This window comes from Galeopterus variegatus, unplaced genomic scaffold (assembly GCF_000696425.1).
Source record: "Galeopterus variegatus unplaced genomic scaffold, G_variegatus-3.0.2 Scaffold2101, whole genome shotgun sequence".
Lineage (NCBI taxonomy): Eukaryota > Metazoa > Chordata > Mammalia > Dermoptera > Cynocephalidae > Galeopterus > Galeopterus variegatus.
Window position 1 is genome coordinate 236,924 of NW_007728212.1, and position 17,105 is coordinate 254,028.

Here is a 17,105-nt window from a genome sequence, read left to right on the forward strand (position 1 = left end):
AAATAGTTCAATGGATAAATTCCATTAATAGAAAAATAGCATTTCCATAAATAGAAAAGGAAGCCATTCCTTGATATATTCTAAATTCCTTCTCTGATTTCTACATTTTGAAAAGAAATGACCTCTTTTCTTAGAGGCAGTATTAGTAGAAATTACTTTCTTGCTATTTCTTAAAATTTCACCTAATAACTTTAGGGTTGTTCAGGACTCCTACAGTCTCCTCCCTTTTGGGAGTCTTGTACATATATAAAAATGATGCCTCTCTTCTGTCATCAGGAGGACATCTGCTTTGAATTGTCTCTGCTGTCTCCTGCTGCCACACACTTGCCTCTGCCTTTACCCCATACATGTCTGACAGATTTAAATCAGATGCTGTCCACATACTTTGTCTTCTTGTGACTGCTTATGAAATGATTCAGGACCTCATTTCTTGATTTTTTTATTTTATTTTATTTTTAAAGTTGTAAACAGGTGGCCAAACTGCATAAGCAACAACTGGAGAGCAGAGAGTACTTAGTGGCTTGGAAAGGGACCAAGTGCCTTGTGAGTCCAGCTCCTATAATATCAACCCAGTTTCCCAAGAGGCAACGCCCAGGTCACCTGTTGCCACCCAGGGCAAGGCAGGGTTGGGCTGGGCAGGGCTGGAACTAGCATTTGAAAGGTTGGGTCTCCAGGAAGAATCTGGGCCTTGCTCTGGGAAGTCGCTTCAGGAAGAAGAGGCCTGGGGACATAGTCACTCAAGGATCTGCAGTTGTTCTGGGCAACAAAGGAATCAAGGAGGAAGCTTTTTCTGGTAGCAGGGAGGAGACCGAGTTGGGTATTAACTGTGCTTGAGTCCTTTGCAGAATTCCAGATTCCTCATTTGCCAGGGAGACCTGGGCTGGAGGCTTGGGGTGGTGGCCGGTGGTGCCAAACCTCACTTTTTTTATTAGGATGTGAGGAAATCTTCCCCTGTGTAACCTGGTGCAAAAATATTCCTACTCTATCAGAAATTGTAGCATGAGTTTTTAATCACACATTTCCTCATGTAATGGTTCAGTCAGAAAACTGTATTCAGTTTTAACCGAGGTTGGCTTGGACAGGATGGGGGCTGGGATTTGGGGAGAAAAGATGATTTTGGAGCCATACAGAATTCAGCTCTTAGGTGCTTATGATATTGGGACAGAACATGGGGAGATTGGGCCTTCAGTGTTGCAAATAAGAAAGTTGGTACCTTGAGGAAGATGGGTATCAAGACACAGGAGAGAAGTATAAAAAGAGAAGAGGGATTGATTCTGTGTCAAACTGTGTGAAGCTTTACTCTTACTTGGGGGAAAATGTCCTCTGTCTCTCTTGGCCCTTGGTCTGCTGTGCTGGTTCTGTGAGTGGCTTTAGGTAACTTACATATGAACATTTAAATGCTTGGCTGTTCTTAGTCAGGTCTGTGATTGACTCTGGGGATACAGCCATGCCCCAGGTATGGGTCCGGCTCTCTGCAGACCCCTGGAGAAGCTAGAGTAAAGGCTGTGGTATGCATGCATGTGAGCCCACATTAGCTCCTTGGATAAACAGGAGGTATTTGGAATCATTTTTGTTGTGGCCCTAGGACACAGCTGGCTGGTACACACTGGTAAAAAATCATCTCATCTGTTAGCACCTTGTTCCCAAATTGTGCTATTGAATATGAGGGAGATAGATTTTTGCTGTGCAGGCATATTTTTTTCTCAGATTTTGAGCTTTTGGAAAATCTAAGGGTATTTGGCCAGGGCTGGCCTTGGTAAACCAAGGATGGGTGGGGAGGGCTGGCTTGGTGCCAGCATGGATGTTTAGACAATGACAGTGATACCATACCAGCTTGCCTTGCCCTTTGTTTGACCTTATTCTAGAAATAATTTCTTATCTTTGTTCAAAGTCTGCCATGGCAAGAGGGCAAGGGAAACATAACATGAAAGAGTATCTTAAATGAATGTGTTTAACCAGTAATTGAGAGCATCTGTGTTTCAGGCACTGTGCTAGGCATTTTTGAACACATGTTTTTATGTGCTTGCCGGGTCACGGACCCCGTCTTAGAGCACTTGGCATACCATAGTGAACAAAACCACAAAAATCCTTTTGGATTCTGGTGGAGGAGAGAAAGATTAAAAATAAATGCCTGTAGTAGATGGTTATAAATACAGAAATAAAGCAGGAATGAGAGATAGGGAGTGTCAGGTGGGCTGGTTGCAATTTTTAATCCTGGGATCCAGCATGAATTCACTGGGAAGCCTTTCTGGGTAGAGTGGTGAGTAGGGTGGGCCCTGCCCTCACATAGCTGCAGTCTGGTAATGACTGGTTCCTGATGAGCACTTCACCATAAGGCTAGGAACTCTGCTAAGTAAATGTGTACATTTCCTCCTAGTTTACTGAAATGGAGGACATTATCCCCCGTTTATCCAGAAGGAAACTGAAGCTTTGTGAGTCAAGTAAGTTGCCTAAGTGAACATAACCAGTGGAACCCAGATCTGTCTCCAAAGCCCACGCCTCTTAAACATGGTATTATATCATGGCAACTATGGGCGTGGTGGTGGTGGAGGAATTATCCAACTTTGGAGATAGGGCTGCCTTCTTCTTGGTTCTGATGGGGTGTGCAATAACTTGGCTGGCTCGTGGGGAAGGTGTCACCCTGAGCTTCCCCTCCACCTCACCCTGGTTCTATTTGAAAGGCCTTGGGGCTGTGCCCTGTGGCCATGATGGCAAAGGAGCCATCTGGTTAGTGACTTCTAGGCAGTGGGATGTGTTTTTTGTGTGTCAGAGCGTGAACTCTATTTACTCCAGCAAATCATTGACTACTTGAATTCCTAGCATTTCATTGCAGTGATAGGACACTAATTTGGCTGACCTATGGATCATTGTGTTCAAGGACCTGTTATAAACACTCATATTTAGAAGGGAATGTAAAGTGAATGAAAGGTAACAATGCCAAGGTCACTGCTTATTGTGTTTATCACGTAATAGACCATACCTCGTATTTCCAGTGATTGCTTTATCATGATAAAAAGTAAAATGCAAATGAGTGTGTTGGATTAGAAACCTTTATTGAGGGTTGTGGGAAGGAGGTCAAGGGTTCAAGAGTGCTCCACTGTTCTTTCTGTTCTGAGTGTGCTTATGATAGTGGGGTGGTTTTCACCTCCTGTATCCTTTGGGTATTGATGGTTCTTTTGGCTAATTTAATATCTGAGGTGTGCATGTTGGTCATCAATCTAAAAAGGGCTTATATATTCACAACTCTGTTATTTTTTGTTGTCAGTTTCTAGTGACTTTACACACTTACTAATTCCAAAATAAAGGCCTGTTGCCTTTTATAAGATGATTTTCTTTTTACCAAAGAGTTAAGCTATGGTTCGAGCACTTGGGCTGTGAAATTTATTCTACTTATTTAATGGAGTATTATATATGGTTTTTACCTCCATGTTCTGTAAGAAGACAGTATATCTAAAAATATACTTTGTTTCCTTTCTCCGATTAAATTTTTGCTAAAAACCAACCCGTCCCAAACTCTGTTTATAATATACATATAGAAAAGTATACGAATTATAAATGAACAGTTCAAAGACTTTTTAGAAATTGAGCACACTTAGGTAGCTTCCAGATCAGCAATCTAGAGGCTCCACCCTCTTCCCATCACTTCCACATTCTGCCTCTCAGCAGTAACCACTGTTTTAATCAGTTTTCTGTCACTGATAACAAAATACCTGAAATGGGGTAATTTGTAAAGGAACAGAATTCATTTCTTCAAGTTTTGGAGGCTGGGAAGTCCAACATCAAGGGACTACATCTGGTGAGGGCCTTCTGCTTTGTGGGAGCTCTCTGAAGAGTTTAAGGTGGTGCAGGATGTCACATGGTGAGAGGGCAAGAGCGTCTAATGTGCTCACTTGCTCTCCTTATAAATCCACTAGTGCCATTACTGTGATAAGCCATTTATTTCTTAACTCATTAGTCCCTGAATGGATTAATGCATTCATGATGGCAGATCCCTCAGATCCAATCACCTCCCAAAGGCCCACCTTTCAAATACCATAGTTGGATTTCCAAACCTCTTAACACTGTTATAGTGGGGATCAAGCTTCAATATGAGTTTTGGGGGGACATTCAAACTACAACAGCTACTATCCTGACTTCTAACAGTATATCTTTGTTTTGCTGTTTTTGTATTTTATTTGAATACAATAATACAATCTGTACTCTTTTGCATCTGGTTTCTTTCTTCCTGCTGTTTGAGATTGAACCATGTGGTTGAATGTAGTTTATGAGATTGAACCATATGGCTGAATGTAGTTGTAGGTTGTTCATTCTCATTGCCATATAATATTTCATTGTGTGGATATTACATAATTAATGTAAGTGGATTAAGAGGTTAAGTAGTTATACCAATTTACATTTCTACCAGTAGTGTGAGAATTTGTGACTTTTATTGTTGAGGTGCTTTTCGTGGGGTGGGAGGTGGAGGTGCATGTTATTCTTAGGTTCATTTCTGTTCATGTTTGTTGGAATAGTCATGATTGCCTTGTTGATTCTTTGAAAGCTAAGTTAAATATTTGTCTCCGTGCACTCATACTCTCCCCTTTTTTCTTTCTCTCTCTATGTATATGAATATGTGTTTTATATATGTTGCGTTTCATGTATATATGTCTTCTACACACATATATAGGTAACTTATGTGGGTGTGTATATTTTATCTTACAAAGAAAGTCACCGCAGAAGCCATCTAGCTCAGTCTTCCACAGTCTGTGAATTTGCACTGACGCTGCTTAGGGTGACCCATGCTTTTGTTTAGTAACATGCTGTTGCCTCTTCAAAATTGCAGTGACATCTGCTCCCTTTTAACTTCATCCATAAGTATCAGGCTCTTTTACAGTTGCACAAAAAACCATGATTCTTGTAGTAGAATGAAGTTTCTTCAGGTGGAGATTCATAGCTATTTTTTAAAGTGCACTTTTCAATATCTGGAGGGTCATGGCCTGTGAGCTAGTTTGTTCTTGGGAACTTGGATGAAAACCCCATAGACAATGCAGAAGAAAGCTCAGTTCAAAGCTGCTTTTTCTTCTTTTTTCTTTTTAAGGTTTTCGTTTTGTTTTCTAATATTTCTGTCATGAGCATGCATGATGTTTTTTCTGTCTCTGGTTGGGTTTAAACATTGTTTAGAATGAAAATACAAAAAAATGCAAGTAATGCATTTAAAAAATCAGACCATAATGAATAAAATAATGAGGAAAAATATTGCTTTTTGTAGAAAACTGACCATTATTTTTCATCAAATCAATGAATATGGAATAATTCTTCTGATGGATAATATATGCTCTAAGGTTTCTGTACTTCCATGTGATATTAATATTCATAGAACTTTTAGAATAAAAGATTTTTTTCTAGCTATAATTAATAATTTAAGGTTCATTAATATTACTTAATAGATTATTTTTTTCTCTTTACAGGCAAGAAGAGACTGATAGGAGAGTGAAAAATGTAAGATATATTTACTTTAATGGAGTATTATACATGGTTTTTATTTCCGTGTTCTGTAAAAAGACAATGGATCTAAAAACATACTTTGTGTCCTTTTTCTAATTAAATTTTTGCTAGAAGCCAACCAGTCACAAACTCTAAGTATGTTTAAATGTAAATATTCTAATATATGGTAACAATATATGTTCTTCGTTCTCATAGTATAAGAGGGTAGGTTAGATTTAGGAAGCTGATTAGTAATGTGGTAAAGGCAAATAAACATGTTTTATGATTTTCAGGGGTGCAAGTAGGAAACTACCAAATCAGACTTTAAAGAAAAACACTGAATATTTAAGGACTCTGGGTACTTGCTCAATGTAGACTCATATAATGTCTTTGATATTCTGTATATATTAGAAGAATATCTAAAAATATGACAACTTTATTTTTAAAAAGCTTGATATCGTTAATAAGAAAACTCAGAATTAGTGATATTAGGTGTTCATTTTATAAGTCTGTTGAAAAAATATTGATTGCTTGAAAAGTTTTATTTATGTTTTCTTATAAATTTTTTTCTTTCTTCATGTGTATCGGTAGAATTTATGAATGCCTTTTGGGATCTGGACTTTTGATCTAAGAACTTGCTCAGGGACAGGAAAATCTAGAAAGAATAATTAAGATTTTTAATAAATCATCTCCTTCCCATAACTTTTAAAGACAGTCTGCTTCCAGCCTTAGAGTGATATGTGCTACCATTTATCTGCAGTACTCACCTGCGTTTGAGCTCACAATTGGTTACTAAATGCACTGATCTTGTTTATGGAATTTTTTTTAAAGGTTTTGATAACGTTGTACTGGCTGGGAAGGAAAGCACAAAGTAACCCCTACTATAATGGTCCTTATCTTAATCTGAAAGCATTTGAGAATCTTTTAGGACAAGCTCTGACTAAGGTAAGGAAACTACGTGTGTGTGAGATGCCTCCTGGAAAGAAGTAGTGCTTTCTTCTTCCATTTCTCTTCCTCCTCTCTATAAATATGGCAGCTCTAACTTTGTTGCTCTAAATTGGGCTGAATAGAGAGGATTGTTATTCATTTGGTGGCATTGTATGCTACCACCAAGGAGTGAGTGCGTCTATTCCAGAGCAGTTTCTGTGGTATAGAGATGTATCTTTTAATTTTAGGTAATTTGCTGGCACACACATTTGCTTCCTTTCTTATACACACTCTGTTTAACTTGACTGTTTCTAGACTCATTATGAACTCAACCTGTAGTAGTAAGGTGCTTTCAGGGCTACTAAAATGTGTGGAAGTTACTTAATTTCTTTATATTATTGTGTTCTTTTCATGGGTGATTATATCTCTAATGCCCACACTCTAGTATCCCCACAATTCTACCTTGCTGCCTCTTTTCCCTAAAGATTAGTGAATGCTAAGTAAAACTTGATAATATTTTGAAGTTACAATCCTTTGTTTTATACATTTTTAGCCTTTTATATCCTGGAATCAATATGACAACCATTTGAATGCTTAAGGACCTTTGAGGACAGCTGTGTGCCAGGACTGACTGTAGTTCTGCCAAATCTTCATTTATAAGATCCAGATGGGGAATTTGCAGAGCTCAGAAGAATATATGTAGTGTGTGTGTGTGTATGCATGTGTGTGTGTGTGTGTGTGTGTGTGTATGTGTATGTGTATAAAACCATCTAAATAATAGTAGTTGCTTCATGGGTTTTTCTGATAATTAAATGAGTCTGTACCAATAATGCATTTAGCATCAGTCTCTGGCACATTGTAAGGATATGATAAATGTTAATTACCATGATTGGAAGATAGAAATTTTAGGCCAGGATGAAAATGATCACTGTCCTCTACATCTCTCCTGGTCTTTAAATTGTTTTGCCTGAGTTCAGCCACATACATTATAGAGAGATGAGATTATAGAGCCTAGAAAGTTCAGAGATATATATATATATACACACACACACACACACACATATATATATATACGTATATATATATATACGTATATATATGTATATATATATATGTATATACATATATATACGTATATATATATACGTATATATATATATATAGAATTGTAATGAGTCGATAACACTCTATTCAGATTCCTTGAATAATTAGTTCAGGTAATAGGTGAGATATCAACATGCACATGCATTGTACTAGGTGTTGGGAAACACTCATGGCAAATGACCCAACAGCACAGAGCACAGTTGTTTGATGAGACAGATGAGCAGATGGGTCACTGCCATGAAGGAGGGTGAGGCTCCGAGGGAAGAATTGCAGGGACCTTTGGGCACAAGGAGAGCCTTGCCTTACAGTTATTTCGGCTATGAAAGCATTCAGTTAAAAACTATGTGGGACTTTGGCTCATATGTTAGTGCTCTCTTTACATCCTTTGGTCCTTTTTATGACAGTCTGACTCAGGTTGGATAATCCTGCTACAGTGTTTATGCTAGGAGTGCCTCATTAAAGGCTGTTTCCTGTCACCAATGTGAAAATCAGAGTGTGTAAAAATCTTTTGGTAGGTAAAACTGTAGTTGTGGTTCCTTTGTTATAGGGATAGCCGCGAGAGGCATGTGACTATATCATCCCTGTTTTGCATCAGTTCTGTTAAAAACAAAATCATCGTGTTCATCATACTTTTCCCATTTAACTAGATGAGGCTTAATGGCTAAACCAAAATACCAGTTAAAAAAAAAATTCTTGCTGTAAGCTGTTGCACTTGAGTCATCTTATAAGTTGGAGGTGACTCATTTTAGGTGACTTGTCAGGGTGAAGTCCTCCTTAAAACACAGGCACCAGGGCCAGACTGAGGTTTTTATATAACTGAAATGGCCGTCATCAATATCTTTAACATTTCCGAGGTCAAAAATTATCTTGCTGTGTATTAAACTCTAAGACCTCAGCAAATATGTGTCTAAGAAACCTGATGGATCTGAAAACTTACTTAAAATTTTTTTATCCTTTTATATTTTGAGAAGTATTTTGGTGGCACCAGCAATAGGCCTAGCTTCCCCATCTGCTAGAAAATAGCAGGGTGTAAGGTAGGCGCCTGCATTTTCATGACAGAATGTCAACTCCAATGCCAGGGTGTCTGGCATCTAAAGCATAAAAAATCCAACTTAAATCTACTAGACCTTATTGGCACTTCAAACACTTGTCAAACAACTGAACCATGAATTGACAGATCCAGTATCAGTGAAAAGTGTGCCTGAGACAGCTACTGGTTACTCATTGTAAACACACTTTTTCCAACATTTTCCATGTGTTGAAAATATTTAATAATTAAAAGTTAAAAGAATAGTGGCAACAAATACCCAGATGTGCACCATCTGATTGAATTATTAAAATTTCCTGTTTTGGCTTTATTGCTTTATTTACCTATGTATCTATTCTCCCACCTATGTTTTTACTTAACCATTTTAAGGTAAATTGCTAATACCATGATACCTCATGCCTAAATGCTTAGCATGCATCTCTTATGAGTAAGAATATTCTTCTAGGGCTGGCCCGGTGGCGCACTGGAGAGTGCGCCGCTTGGGAGTGTGGTGGCGCTCCCGCCGAGGGTTCGGATCCCATGTGGAGACCGGTTCCCGCTCACTGGCTGAGCGCGGTGCAGGCGCAACACCGAGGGTTGCGATCCCGTTGCTGGTCCCTGGTACGGGCGCGACACCCAGGGTTGCGATCCTGCTACTGGTCAGTAAAAATGACAAAAAGGAAAAAAAAAAAAGAATATTCTTCTATATGGCCACAAGTCTATTATATTTAAGAAAACTCAAATATTCTCCATTACCTAATATCCAGTCCATATTAAAGATTTCCCATTGTTTCCAAACTATTTTTCATAGCTCTCTCTTATCTGAATTGTGGTTTAATCAAGGTTTACATATTACATTTGGTTGTTAGTAATTCCTAGGTTCTTCAAACTGTCTCTATTAGTAAGCTCAACTGAAAGTAACATTGCTGATTTTTACTGTAGTAACAAAATTACCTTCACCGTACTAAAAGATTTCAGTTACTAGATATTTGATTACTATAAGTCAGGACTGTACAAAGGGCATTATAATTTTTACTTAAATCAAATCCTAATTTTAAAAAGTCTAATTTTATTTTGCCGTTAGCTTTCATAGAGGAATGTTAATTAAAAATGCTTATTTTGAGTAAGTTTCTGTATAATTTACAGACCTATGGTTAACAGCATTTGCCATATTTTTATGTATCTTTTATAGGAGCCAAACAAATGTTACTTAGGTCCAAGGAAAATAAGTTTTGTATGTTAGCAAACAAGTATGTTTCCCTTGATTCAACAAGAAAGACAACTCAGCTGCCAGCACTTCAGATCTAGCTTTCATTATGAGTGAAAATAAATGAATTCTGTGAAATGTATGCCCACTGTTTATGCTTTTTTAAAAAATTTAAACTATTTTTTTTTCTTTTTGGCAGGGGGTGCATTTAAAGAACCTTAACTGTTATGGTTTTATGTGTAACATAAACCACCCAAATATTTCCTGGACATAGACTCAGTATAATTTTACCAACTTATGGCATTTGCTCCTCCCCCCCCCCCAGGATAATTACTGTATTTATCATTACACAGGGTAATCATTTTTGTGACCAATTTCTTGCTAACCTCCTCTCCCTCTCCCCAGTAACCTCAGGTCCATTCTTTTTGAAAGATCAAAGAATTATTGTGATTGTTGTATCTTTCTTTCTTTAATTTTTTTTTAGCTCCCACTTATTTTTTGTTTCATTTTTAAAATTTATTTTTTATTGGCGTATTGTTACAAATCATACTTATTCTTTATGCACCTTATCCAATCCTCCTCCCCCCTTTAATAACCATAGATTTGTTCTCCCTGTCTTATAGATTAACTGTTCCTCTGTTAGTTTGTTGCCTAGATGCTCTGTCCAGTACTGAGACAGGTGTGATCAAGTCCTCCCCTACTATCATAAATCAGATGCTGCTTCTATTACTCTAGAGTGTGCTTTGCAGAGAGAGAGGATCTCTCTCTCTCTTTTTTTTTTCTTTTATTTGGTTTCTGCTGGTGCCTCTCCTTGTGTCAATGCAGTCTGGTGTGCCATCTGCATAGTAGCTGTGACTGCTGCTATAGAGACTAGCCACTTTTGCAGCAGACATGACAATTGTGGCTATGGTGGGCTATCCATGTGGAAATGGTGCTGTTGGTGTGCTCTTTACCCAAGTGTGGCTGGGTTCGACTTCCCCCAGCTCTATGCCTGAGGACACCGGCAGGGCACTGGGGTGGTGGTGGCATTAGCTTCCACTTATGAGTAATGACATGCGGTATTCTTTCTGTGCCTGGCTTCTTTCATTTAACATAAATATTTTCACTAAGTTCATCCATGTTGCTACGAGTGACAGTATTCCATTTTTTACAGCAGAGTAGTATTCCATTGTGTAGATATACCACATTTTCCTTATCCAGTCATCTGTTGATGGACTTTTAGATTGGTTCCAACTCTTGGTTATTGTGAATAGAGCTGTGGTAAACACAGGAGTGCAGATACCTTTTGACATGATGATTTCCATTTCTTTGGGTGTACACCAGAAGTGGATTTGTTGGATCATATGGCAGTTTTGTCTGTACTTGTTTGAGGAACTTCCATACTGTTTTCCATAATAGCTGCAGTAATTTATAGACCCACCAACAGTGTAGGAGGGTTCCCCATTCTCCACATCCTCACCACCATGTTATTCTTTGTCTTTTTGATAATGGCCAGTCTAACTGGCATGAGATGGTATTTCACTGTGGTTTTGATTTGCATTTCCCCAATGCTGAGTGATGTTGAGCATTTTTTCATGTGTCTTTTGACTGTTTGTATATCTTCCTTTGAGAAATGCCTATTTATTTCCTTTGCCTATTTTTTAATTAGGTTACTTGTTTTTGTACTGTTAAGTTGTTTGAGATCCTTGTATATTCTGGATATTAATCCTTTGTCAGGTGCATAGTTTGCACATGTTTTCTCCCATTCTGTTGGTTGACTTTTCGCTTTTTTTTTTTCTTTCTTTTTGTCTTTTTTCGTGACCAGCAACGGATCGCAACCCTCAGTGTCGCGCCCGTACCAGACCGGGACCGGCAATGGGATCACAACCCTCGGTGTTGCGCCCACACCTCGCTCAGCCAGTGAGCGGCCGGTCTGAATGTGGGATCCGAACCCTCAGCGGGAGCGCCGCTGCGCTCCCAAGCGGTGCACTGTAGCAGTGCGCCACCAGGCCGGCCCAACTTTTCACTTTGTTAAATGTTTCTTTTGCTGTGAAGAAGCTTTTTAGTTTGATATAATCCCATTTGTTTGTTTTTCCTTTCGTTGTCTGTGCTTTGGGGGTTATATTCATAAAGTCTTTGCCCAGTCCTACTTCCTGAAGTGTTTACTCTGTGTTTTCTTTTAGTAGTTTTATAGTTTCAGGTCTTATATTTAAGTCTTTAAACCATTTTGAGTTGATTTTCATATATGGCAAGAGGTATGGGTCTAGTTTCATTCTTCTGCATATGGTTGTCATGTTTTCCCAGCGTCATTTATTGAGGAGGCAGTCTTTTCTCCAATGTATGTTCTTGTTGCCTTTGTCAAAGATCAGTTTGGCTGTAAGAATGGGGATTGATTTGTGGGTTCTCTATTCTGTTCAGTTGTTCTAAGTGTCTGTTTTTATGCCAGTACCATGCTGTTTTGTTTACTATAGCTATGTAGTATAATTTGAAGTCAGGTAGTGTTATCCCTTCCCCCCCCCCTCAGGATTGCTTTGGCTATTCAGGGTCTTTGGTTGTTCCATATAAATGTTAGCATTGTTTTTTATTTCTATTTCTGTGAAGAATGTCATTGTTATTTTGGTGGGGATTGCATTGACTCTATATCACTGTGGGTAGTACAGACATTTTCACAATGTTTATTCTATTTGAAGAGCATGGGAAATCTTTCCATCTTTTTGCGTCCTCTTTAATTTTTTTCAGCAGTGATTTGCAGTTCTCATTGTAGAGATCTTTCACCTCCTTGGTTAAATTGATTCATAGATATTTTATTATATGGTGACTATTGTAAATGGGCTTACTATATTGATTTTTTTCTTCTGCTAGCTCATTATTGGAGTATACAAATGCTACTGATTTGTGTGTCTATTTTGTATCCTGCAACTTTAGTAGTTTATCAGCTCTAGGAGTTTTTTGGTAGAGTTTTTAGGTTTTTCTATATATTGGATCATGTTATCTGCAAACGGGGACAGTTTGACTTCTTAACCAATTTGGATGCTGTTTATTTCTTTCTCTTGCCTAATTGCTGTGGCTAGTACTTCCAATACTATGTTAAACAAGATTGGTGAAAGTGGGCATCCTTGTCTTGTTCCCATTAGCATGGGAAAAGCTGAAAGTTATTCAGGATGATATTGACAGTGGGTTTGTTGTATATGGCTTTTATTGTTTTGAGGTATTTTTCTTCTATAGCTAATTTGCTGAGAATTTTTATCATGAAGTGATGCTGAATTTTGTCAACTGCTTCTTCCGTGTCTATTGAGATAATCAGATAGTTTTTGTCCTTGATTTTGTTGATGTGGTGTATCACATTTATTGAATTGTATATGTTGAACAATCCTTACATCCCTTGGATGAATCTCATTTGATCATGGAATATAATTTTTTCGATCTGTTGCTGTATTTGGGTTGCTAATATTTTGTTGAGGATTTTTGAATCTATGTTCATCAGAGATATTGTCCTGGAGTTTTCTTTATTGTTGTTGTTGTATCTTTGTCTGGTTTTTGGAATCAGGGTGATGCTGGTCTCATAGAATGAGTTTGGGAGAAGGCTTATCTTTCAATTTTCTGGAATAGTTTGAAGAGAAGTGGTATTGATTCCTCTTTAAAGGTTTGGTAGAAGTCAGCAGTATAGCCATCCAGTCCTGGGCTTTTCTTTGTTGGATTATTGCTTAAATTTCATTGCTTCTTATTTGTCTATTCAGCTTTTCTGTTTCTTCTTGATTCAGTCTTGGTAGTTGTATGTGTCCAGAAATTTATCCATTTCCTCCAGGTTTTGAAGTTTGTTGGTGTATGTTGTTTATAATAGCCTCTAATGAATCTTCATATTTCTGTGGAGTTGGTTGTAATGTCTCCATTTTCATTCCCAATTTTTGTTATGTGGGTGTTCTCTCTTATTTTTTTTTTTTTTAGTTAGTCTGGCTAATGGTTTCTTTCTTTTGTTTATCTTCTCAAAAAACCAAATTTTTGCTTCGCTGATCTTTTGTATATTTTTGGGGGGTCTCTATTTCATTTAGTTCTGATCTGATCTTAATTATTTCTTCCAAACTACGAATTTGGTGATTGGATTGTTCTTGTTTCTCTAGTTCTTTGAGGTGTAGTGTTAGGTTGTTTGATATCTTTCTATCTTTTGATGTAAGCATTTATTGCAATAAATTTCCTTCTTAGTAATGATTTTGCTGCATCCCACAGGTTTTGGTATGATGTGTCTTTATTTTCATTAGTTTCAAGAAGTTTTTTGATTTTTTGTTTAATTTCTTCTGAGACCCATAGGTTGTTCAGAAGCATGTTGTTTAATTTCCATATATTTATATAATTTACAGAGTTTCACTTGTTATTGATTTCTAGTTTTAATCTGTTGTGGTCTGAAAGGTGCTCGAAATGATTTTGATTTTTAAAAATTTGTTGAGACTTGATTTGTCTTCTGTGTTCTGTCTTGGAGAATGTTCCTTGTGCTGATGAGAATATATATTTTGTAGTTGTTGGATGAAATGTTCTGTAGATACATGCAAATATCTACATAGGTCCACCTGATCTAAAGCACAGTTTAAATCCTATCTTTCTCTGTTGGTTGTTGCCTATATGATCTGTCCAGTGCTGAGAGTGGGGTGTTCAGTTCCCCAACTTTTACAGTATTGGGGTCTATCTCTTTCTATAGGACTAATATAGTGTTTGTTTTGTATATCTGTGTGTTCTGATGTTGGATGCATATATATTTATGCTGGGTAGATCCCTTCATCATTATATAGTGGCCTTCTTTGTCCCTTTTTAAATAATTTTTGGTTTAAAGTCTATTTTATCTGATATAAGAATAGCTAGTCCTGCTTGGTTTTGGTTTCCGTTTGTGTGGTATATCTTTTTCCATCCCTTCACTATTAGTGTGTGTCTTTACAAGTGAGGTAAGTCTCTTGAAGACAGCATTTGGTTAGGTCTAGCTTTTTAATCCAATCAGTCAGTCTCTGTCCTCTGAGAGGGGAGTTTAATCCATTTACACTTAGGGTTGTTATTGAAATGTATTGTCTTACTTCTGGCATTTTATTGATTTTTGTCTGGGTGTTCTAAATATGTTTTGTTCATATCTTTCCCTTTTATTGTTTGTATTTGACGTTTGTTGGTTTTTTGAGGTGGTAAGATTTAGTTACTTTTTCTTTCTCATTTGCATTTTTATTCTACCAGTGGGTTTTGTTCTTTCTTGTATATTCATGGTAGTGTTTACTTTTTTTTTTGGATTATAGATGCAGGACTTCCTTGAAGATTTCTTGCAGGGCTGGTCATGTGGTGGTGAACTCCCACAGTTTTTGTTTGTTTGGAAATACACTATTCATTCCTCATTTCTGAATTCTCAGCTGGCAGTTTTTTTTCTTTTAGTATTTTGAATATGTTGCCCCATTTTCTTCTGGCCTGTAGAATTTCTGTTTTAAGTTTGCTGTAAGTCTGATGGGGCCTCCCTTATAGGTGACTTTATGCTTTATTCTTGCTTCTTTTAGGATTCTCTCTTTGTCTTTGAGCTTTGTCAGTTTGGCAAAGAGGATCTTTTTGGATTTAATCTGTTTGGGAATCTTTGAGCCTCTGGAATCTGTAGGTGTGTGTCTCTCTCTATACATGTGATGTTTTCTATTATTATTTCATTGAATGCCTTTCCTTTCATTTCCATTTCATCAATGCCTTTTCCTTTCTCCTCCCCTTCTGAAATCCTGATGATTTGGATGTTTGTATGCTTAAGATTGTCTGCTAGATGTCTTAGATTTTCTTCACTTTTAAAAAATACGTTTTTCCTTTTCTTTTGTCTGCCTGGCTTATTTTGAGAAGGCCATCTTTGAGTTCAGAAATTCTTTCTTCTGCTTGCTCTAACCTGCTGCTAAGCTTTCGATTGTGTTTTTTATTTCATTGAATGAATCCTTCAGTTCCAGTAGTTCTGCTATATTATTTTTTAAGGTATTATTCTGTTTGTAAATTTCCTCCTTCATATCCTGGATATTTTTTCTCATTTCATTGTGTTGTCTGAGTCTTCTGTATCTCATCAAGTTTCCTTGAGATTGTTGCTCAGAATTAATTTCCAGTCATTTCAAGGGTTTCCTGCTCTATAGGGTCTGGTACTTGAGAATTACTGTATTCCTTTGGTGTCATATTTTCTTGTTTTTTCATATTTCTAGTATCTCTACCTTGATGTCTGGTCATCTGGCAGGGCAGTTGCTTCTTCTATTACTCTGCTGTAGGTTTTGAGGAGAGAGATGTCCTCCTCTTTTTCCAGGCTCTGGCAGTGACTGTCCTTGTGTTGATGTGGTAGGCTGGGCAGTGGGCCACCTGCACAATTGCTGTGGCTGCTACTGTGGTTATAAGCCACCCTTGCAGCAGTAGTGAGTATGGTGGTGGCTATGGTGGAGCACCCATGTGGAAGCAGTGTTTGTAGCATGCTCCTGCCTTCTATCGGGTGGGAGAGGCTACCTGTGGCTCCTGCCTTCATCCCTGTTCATGCTTCTACCTTCTGTTGGCGGGGGTGGAGGGAGCTGCCCACAGCTCCTCAACTTATCTCCTTTTGGATGTTTAAACTATGGGTGTTTTTTCTCTCTATCTTCTTTCATATTTATTGCCAGAGAACTGTAAATAATCACGATTTTAGCATTTCAGTGTTATTCTAATGATTAACTTTTCTTTATTGAACATCTCCCTTTCTTAATTTTAAATAGACCATACTACTTTATTAAATAATATTGAATACTTCCTTATTGTTACTTTGAATATTGAATACCTCCTTAATGTGTTAGTTGTGAGAAAACAGTTACACCTTTATTTTCTGATTTTTATCAGGTTGTTTCTTATCTTTAACAGGGAAATCTCATTACCTCATCTAATGCAGCACAACTTGAACTATGCAAACTAACAAGTAATGACCTGTTACATTTTTGAAAGCTTATGCTAACTTACTATTCTTGAAAAAATGTTTTCTTCAGGCACTTGAAGACTCTAGCTGCCTGAAAAGAAGTGGCAGGGACAGTGGCTACGGTGATACCTGGTGTCCTGAGCGGGGAGAATTTCCTGCTACTTCAGGCCACCATAAGAGGGAAGATTCCTTTGAAAGCTTGGATTCTTTGGGCTCTCGGTCATTGACAAGTTGCTCCTCTGATATCACATTAAGAGGGGGACGTGAAGGTGAGTTGCAGTATTGGCTGTCAATTTATTTTTATCTGTTTGCTTATTAAGAAAACTGAGAACAGTAGAGAGTAGAAAAATGGAGTGAAAACTACTTAGGCAAAAATTTCACCAAGAAGTGGATTTTCATAGAGTCTCAAGTGTAATTGGGGATTTCTTTTTTGTTACCCCCCCCCCCCCCCCCTTTGGGGATTTTTTTTTTTTAAAAAAAAAAAA

At 37.6% G+C, this 17,105-nt stretch overlaps 1 protein-coding gene across 1 annotated transcript in view; it reads left to right on the plus strand.

Moving 5' to 3' along the window:
• The window catches only part of LMO7 (LIM domain 7), a 208,288-nt gene that overhangs the window by 137,510 nt on the left and 53,673 nt on the right, over positions 1-17,105 (plus strand). The window contains exons 5-7 of the mRNA XM_008580452.1: positions 5,448-5,478; positions 6,295-6,408; positions 16,691-16,889. Coding sequence (XP_008578674.1) covers positions 5,448-5,478; positions 6,295-6,408; positions 16,691-16,889 — 344 coding nt within the window. The remainder of the gene's footprint in view (positions 1-5,447; positions 5,479-6,294; positions 6,409-16,690; positions 16,890-17,105) is intronic.